The following is a 7,388-nucleotide window of genomic DNA, read 5'->3' as shown; positions in this document are numbered from 1 at the left end:
GGAAGAAACCTCCAGCAGAACCAGACTCGGGGCGAGGCCATCTGCTGCGACCGGTTGGGGTGGGAGAAGGAAGACAAGACAAAATATGTTGTGTTGCTGTTGAAGACTGAGACTGAGACTCCTCCTGTCAGAATAACTGCTTTTATTATAACTGAAGCAAGGTTTCTTTATTTATTGTTGAAATGTCTGACCCTGTGGTACATTGTGCTGATCTCTTGCATACAAATGCAACAACAGTTTTATGAGTTGTATCACATTTGCAGGCGGTTAAAAGGAAGATAAAAATAAAAAGTATTAAAGCAGAACAAAATGAGGAACTGCCCATGAGATGAGGTGATATTTTAGGGCGTTGTTAAAATAGTTGTTTCACAAATTTGGCACAGCCTAAAGTTTTCTCAACAATCAAGCCTTTTACACAGTCCTGAACCATCCAACCACAAATATAACAAAACTCTTTCAAATTATGTAAAAATGCTCTATTTAATTTATCAATGACTTAATAAGTTGTATTTTCTAATAAATTTGGTGCTGTAACAGAAATTCCCCAACTTATATTAAAATGTTGATCAAAAACAGTAAAGAAATGTGAATACTGTACAAGTTTACAGTTTTTTATTTACAGCTTTATTTTTGAGACCTTCCAATTGTTTTAATGTTTCTTTGTCTCTCATGTGTTCAAATGCTGATTAATAAATTTAATAAACAAAGATTTTGTTAATTACAACATAATAAAACAAAAAGATCTTAGAACAGCATCGGAAAAAAGTGATACGATGATCAGCTGGAACTTAAAATAAATAAATAATGAGACATTTTTCTGTCCTCTCTTCTCTATGGTCGAGGTTTAGAATTACAGATGTGTTTAGCAGATTAGACAGTGGGTTTTTTGCCACTATTTGAATTATCAAACAATTTATTAGTAATAATTAATTGATTAATGTATAAATCAATAAAAGACAATCAAAGTAATTTCAAACTAAAGAAGTATAATAAATGTATAATAAACTAAAGTGATTTGGAAATGAATTTACTGAAACATATTTTATTCATTTATCTTTATTCATTATTAAATCTTAAAATGCTTTATTTTAATGTGCATGATCTCCCAGTCATCTGTATAAAGGTACAGTATCTACAGGTCTGAATGTCTAGGATACTATGGGCAGAACTTTGTGCCAGACCTGGAAGCGCCCTCTTGTGGTGTAACTTAGGATCGCACTCCACTTAAAATTAAAAATACACTTGAAATCTTAAAATTAAGATCCTTCTTTAACAATTGATCAATTGATTAATATCTATTAATAATATGCAATGATATCTAATGATTTATAATTTGTCGCTGGTTTTGCTTCAGATCCTGGATGCCCCCCTCCCCCCGCAAAAAAAAGTGGGTTAACACAAGAAGCCGACAGGATTTTACAACAACAGCAAATGTTCTGTTGCTCGTTTAATTTCTTGTCATTCAAACACACATTTGAAAAAAAAAAAACAACAGCAGTACCACACTGTCAGAGGTTTTTCAGGAGTCACAGATGTGAGAGTTAAGAAATGTGTATCATTTACCACATTTACAAACAGCTTCTCACACTGAAAACTCTGAGAACCACAGCATCCTTTTCTTGTACTGGATGAATCGATGTTAAATGTTGCATTCCTATTTTTAATAACACTGACGTGAATTACTTATTCCATTGTAACACTTCACGTCTTTCTTTCTTCGTTCCTTTCTTTTTCCTGTAAAAGTGATAATAAATAATTCATAGGTTCTTCTGTTATATGATGTACTCATTGATTCAGTATCCCAAATACTTTTTAACTTTCTAGATGGCTTTAAGTTTACAAAACAGGATAATTTATTATTTTATTATAAAAATTAATGAATTTCACAGGAGCTCCCACATTTCTTGTTCGTGTTAATCGCTTCAAAACTAAAAAGTATCAGATGCAAAATATTACTCATGTTGATTTTACTGTGTTCATTTTGTTTCTGTTTGTGGCATTATTTTAATAATTGCATCACTTCATCCTGGTGTTTCATATGTGAATTTCAGTCACATACTTTTTTAAACTTTCCTCTTACTCCTGCTTTGTCACAAATACTTCTGTGAGGCGTTGAGCAAAATGCATCAAACCAACACTTCAGATCATCAGCTCCACCTTTTTCTCCCATCCTCGCACAGTCCTCTCCATCAGGATGTTCACCTTTCCAATTGTCTGGCTCACCTTTGCTCCAAAACGTCAAACTAAGAGTTGAAGAACAAAAATAACTGGTTTAGTAAAAACTGATAACTTTAATTCTGGAAATGAAAAAAATATATTTTCACAACAATCAAACCTTTGATGCAGTGGTGATCTGTCCACCCACACCCATCTGCCCTCTAATGCTGAGTCTGTCAGTCCGATCCAGAACTTGTCCTCATCCTCAGTCATTACATCTCTCAGTCTTCTCTCCAGGAGCCTCTGATCAGGAAAAGAAGATGAAAATGACTTTGTTAGACTTTTCTGTGCTGAGAAGGTGAAACATAAAGATGTGATATAACATGTAAGAACATGAACCTGCAGCAGTGTTTCATACCTGCTCCTCTATGCTGTCTATCTTAACCAGGTCTCCTCTTTTAGCTCTACACTCATCTCTGCTCTGTTCCCAGGATGATTTACTGGTGGAGAAGTAATAGCACTTTCCTCCATGTTGCTCCCAGCCTTCTTCACATTTATAACAAGGATCATCTTTGAAGAGATTACAGCAACGACTTCAGTCAGGTGGAAGAAATCACTGTTCATGTTTGTGTGAGCTTAGCTTGAAGTTTGTGTCTCAGAGACAAAATCCATAACTTACCTATTACTTTAGGTGCTGGACAGGTCGGCTGCACCGTGCTGCATGGTTTTATCTTAGAGAGAGTCTCTGTTAGAATAAAGAATAAAACAGTCATCAGTCATTCATCAGGAATGTCTGACCAAATATCAAAGTGTATCTTAAATATTCTTACTTGTGAGATTATTATCACACTTCATTTTGTCATCTTCCAGATATTTGACCTTCTTGTTAGTTTTAATTATTTCAAATGCTGATTTAAAAAAGATCAAACAAATAAATTAGTCAGTAAACATTTTTCTTTACACTGAAAACATTCTTATAGCTCTGAAAATGTAAAAGACAGTATTTTGGGGAAACATTAAACAGAAGCATTATTCTTCTTAACATTACTTAAAATAATTGATTTTACTTTAAGTCTTATTAAATTCTAATGTTAACTCACTGGTAAAACACAGAGCAATGAGAGCAGCTGCCAGGAGAACACCGAGAACCACCAGGACCACTCTCTCTGAGGTGACCTTTGACCCTTTCCTCACCACAGCTTGTTGAGGATCCTCTGAATAGTGAGAAAAGGAAACACGTTAGAGATGTGGTGTAAATGTGGTTGAGAATTTTATTGAGCTAGATTTTAGATGTTAATGTTCTCACTGTATTTGTACAAAGAACACGATTCACTGGCTTGTTCTTCGAGCACAGAATCACAGATTTAAAACACACCAACCTCAAAGGTAAACATATGACTTATAAGCAAGACAAACAATAACGTATTTGACTGAACCGTATATTCATTGCACATTCCTGTCTTTAAAAATACTGGACAGGGGGGCGAGGGTACCTGGACCCGGGGTATAGAGTATGTTTGGGGGAGTGTGATTGTGTGTACATGTCCATTTATGTCAATCCTTACGTTGGGTGAGTGCTGAGTGTTTGTATATGTGTGCATGAGGGTGGGAATGCATGTTTGTGTCTGTGTGTGCCTGTTTGTCTGTGTCTATATGTCAGGTTGGGTCTTAGACTCCACCTCTCTGGGAACTCCCAGGCCCTCCAAGGCCTATCTCCCCTCACCACACTCCCTGCCGGTGACTGATGCCCTTAGGGGTCGGTGCATTGGTGGTTCTTGGTGTCCGGGGCTGGGCACTCAGGTATGTACCGGCTCACTCCCGGTGACTACCTGGCGGGGCCTGGTGCCTGTTGCTCGGTCAGGCCTCCTCCGGGGTGCGGGGGGCCCTCGGACCTCCAGCCTCTGGGCCTGCGGCTCGGTTCACTCTGGCACAGCTGGCTGCCAGCAGAGCCGGCGGGCACGCCGGTGCAGCCACCTCTAGCTTCTGCTCGGTGGCTACTGGGTGACACCTCGTCTGGGGATCCTCAGCCCTTCCCATGAGGGTGGCACGGATGCCCCTCCAGTGGTCCTCCTTGGGCTCTCGCACTCTGGGGCCTCTGGATGTCTGGGGCCTGGATCTCCTCTATGCCTGCTTCATGCCCTGGGGCTATGGCTCGCTACATCCTCTTGCAGACCATTACATGTGGAAACCATTTGAATACAAGCGAGCTGATCCACACAGGTATGCACACGGGTGTTCACTGTTCATAGACTTAAATTACACCTTTCTTGGCTGCTACTTCAAAGCACAATGTGCGCTGTCTGTCCTGCGTGCTGCACAACAACATTGAATATTTAGTATTTATTGCTGTTTACACTTAGCTAGATTAATGTGATGGTGTTGTGTTTAGTATGTTGCTTTGTTTTTTTGTTTTTTGCTTGTTTTCTCTTCTTCTTCTCTCAACAGGTGATCCAGGAGATTTTTTTTTCTCCCCCCCTTTCTCACTGTCCCTCTCCCCTTCTGTTTTTCTTTTCCTTCCTCTTTCTCTCTCCCTTTCCTATCCCTCACTCATGTCTGTCCCGTCTGTAACATCTGAAAATAAAATATAAATATATATATAAATAATAAAAACAAAGGTCGATCAAATGGACCAATACGGCAATGCCACGATGATCCATTTGGCAAAGTAAATCCATTGGGTATCCTTGTTGGTCTTCAGACAACAATTCTGATGGCTAAAGAACCAAATGGGACAGGCAAAAAAAAAAAAAATACTGGACAGGATGACGTTGTAAAGTGCAGGTCAACCTTCCAAAGACAGCGCGTAAGAGAGATGAAGAAAAGAGTGCAGGCAGATGAGTATGACAACTCAGGTCGAGTGGTTTAGAGACAAAGTTAGAGAGGTGAGGCTGAGATGGTTTGGACATGTGCAGAGAAGCAACAGTGGTTAAAGTGGACAAAGGATGTTGAAGATGGAGCTGCCAATAAGAATGACCACAGAGAAGATACATGGATGTTGTAAAAGGAGGATGCTAGCAATACGGCCCCTGTCATCACCCCCTAAAGGAAGCAGTCGAAAAAAGATGAAGATTAAGGAGAACGCTGGCTTTGCATTAATTACAGCATCAAAGAAATATATATTTGTTATCCTGAGTGCTTATGTGGAGAGAATTAGGACAAAATCTTTAGCCGAGAATAAACACATATCAGCAGTTTGCATGAAATAATTTTAAAGGAAATTATTTAACCTTATGAAATTTAGTGTACAATAAATAACATGTCAGTAAGAGGAAGTAGGACTTTTAGTAAAGAAGATCTTTTGTACTGCAGATGCCTGATGAGCTATTTCCCAGGCAACTGTATTCTCATACTTGTAAACTTCACAAACATGTTTGTAACAAGCCTGAAAAATGAAGGAGATGCTTCTTACATGGTTAAAGGTGTAAGAGGGTGCATTTTAACCCAGAGTATGTCCTTTTACTCAACTAACCCCGTAAAATTTTATTGTCAATATACATCTAACCAAACGGTGGATGAGGACAACAGTTACAAGTCAAAAATATACTGGTAAACTAATTAAAACAAAAATGATATGAAAACTAATCTCCTGGATGAAACTGTGCATCCACTAACTGTCTTATGTGGACTACAAATAAGGAAAAATAAAAAATAATGTTAACAATGTTTAACAATTTTAATTTTTTTTAAAATGAAGTAGAGAGTGAGGAGGAACCGAGGGACAAAGAAAAACGGGTTGCATGGAGCTACAAGTTTCGTTTAGATAAATGAGCAGAGTGTCTGGTCAGAGTCGGTCTTTTGGGGACTAAAATTGACCAATTTTATGCAAATGATCTTTTAGCAGAGAACTGCTCCTCGAGACAACCTCAAGCTCAGCACCGTAGTTCCTCTTCTGCAATAAGACGGACCAGTGGTTTCAGAGAAATGTAAAGAAACTGCATCGACATTAACACACATGCACACACACAGAAACTAATTTATTTAAAGGAACCACTCCTTCAGAACCACTTCCTCATTTTTTAATTAACTTTTACGTCTCTTTATAATTTCCTCAGTATAAACAAAAAAAGAAACCCCAAATTTTTTTTAAAAAATGGGGAAACTTGTAAATGAGACACTTAAAAAAACGAGTGGGTCTGATGTTGTCAAATTTAATTTACATTAAATTTAGAATAAAGTGTGGTGACAACTCAACTACAATTTTGTTTTTGTTCTTTAATAATTTTATTTCAGCTACTTTTTATACTGACAGCCTCTGATGCTGCAGTAATGTCTATCATTTATCTCATATTCATCATTGTCATCTTTTTGTCTTAAGTTAAGGTGTAAAAAATACAAATCGTGTACCAGTACTACTGTAAAAGTTTGGTGTGTTTATGTGTTGCACACATTTTGACCTTCTTTTTAAAATTTACATAAAGCTACAATTTTGGAACAAATGTTCTGCTTTTTTTCTTTTTACTGATTCAGATGGATGTTTTGTTTTCAACGACAGAGCTCTGTTTGACCAAAAAACACATTTATGCTTTATTTTAGGAAAAAGTGCTTCCTCTGTTGTCTGTTTACTTAATAACAGACACTAACTGGAGCTCACAGTTAATCCTCCGGTTTATTAATTACTGCTGTTTTCCTACCAGACAGCTCTGCTGTGGATGGCTGAGTCTTTGAGATCTTGATTTCAGAGTAAGTCGAGTCAGTCCATGTGTTAACGGCCTCTGTAATGAAAGATGAAACCGGATTGTTGCACAGCTACCACTGAAAATGGCTGCCAATAAAATGAGCGGCTGTAAAATAAATCACTGTGTTCACATTACACTCACACCTAAGATGTAATATAAACAGCTTTTCAGATTATTCTTTTAGGAATCTTCTACATGTAGTAAGATGACTAGATAAGTCTCACCATTGGCTCTCTTTTTTCCTCTTGCAAGCTTCACATCGGAGTATACTACCTCAGCTTCAGGCATTTTGCTGTGTGTGTGTGTGTGTGGCTGCTGTGTATTAGCAGTTCTAAAAGAGAAGTTTCACAGCATGCAGACAAAAAAAAAACTTCCTCACAAGAACCCACCCAAATCTCTTTTTTTTTTTTAACTTGTGGTAATTTACTTCCTGTTTTGGCGGGATAAAATGAAGTAATCTTCCATTTCAGCTCTGTGATGAATGTGCCATAAAACATCCAGTTTCACAGGAAGGTCACACACATACATATATATATATATATATATATATATATA

General features: G+C 37.7%; 1 protein-coding gene across 1 annotated transcript; it reads right to left on the bottom strand.

Annotated features, from left to right (window-relative positions):
• Positions 1-2,000: 2,000 nt before the first annotated feature.
• Positions 2,001-7,121, bottom strand: LOC146609314 (C-type lectin domain family 4 member E-like). Its single transcript, XM_085346443.1, has 8 exons — positions 7,058-7,121; positions 6,789-6,869; positions 3,258-3,371; positions 2,988-3,065; positions 2,837-2,902; positions 2,576-2,727; positions 2,336-2,460; positions 2,001-2,243 (listed from the first exon to the last, which is right to left on the bottom strand). Exons 1-8 carry the CDS (start codon positions 7,119-7,121, stop codon positions 2,048-2,050), a joined length of 876 nt encoding a protein of 291 aa, XP_085202569.1. The 3' UTR covers positions 2,001-2,047.
• Between the last annotated feature and the right edge of the window lie 267 nt (positions 7,122-7,388).

This window comes from Diplotaxodon limnothrissa, linkage group LG22 (genome assembly GCF_057381915.1).
Source record: "Diplotaxodon limnothrissa isolate DT_005_m linkage group LG22, D_limnothrissa_male_GT1.1, whole genome shotgun sequence".
NCBI lineage: Eukaryota > Metazoa > Chordata > Actinopteri > Cichliformes > Cichlidae > Diplotaxodon > Diplotaxodon limnothrissa.
Note: the sequence above shows the minus strand (reverse complement) of the source record. Positions and strands in the feature narration are given on the sequence as shown.

What these genes read in the sequence shown, in the direction of transcription:
- LOC146609314 (XM_085346443.1), bottom strand. Translation starts at nt 7,121, where the DNA reads ATGCCTGAAGCTGAGGTAGTATACTCCGATGTGAAGCTTGCAAGAGGA. An exon ending in TCCAGCACCTAAAGTAATAG is followed by an intron (nt 2,728 to 2,836) that starts GTAAGTTATGGA and finishes ATCTCTTCAAAG; the next exon opens with ATGATCCTTGTTATAAATGT. An exon ending in TAGACAGCATAGAGGAGCAG is followed by an intron (nt 2,461 to 2,575) that starts GTATGAAACACT and finishes TTTCCTGATCAG; the next exon opens with AGGCTCCTGGAGAGAAGACT.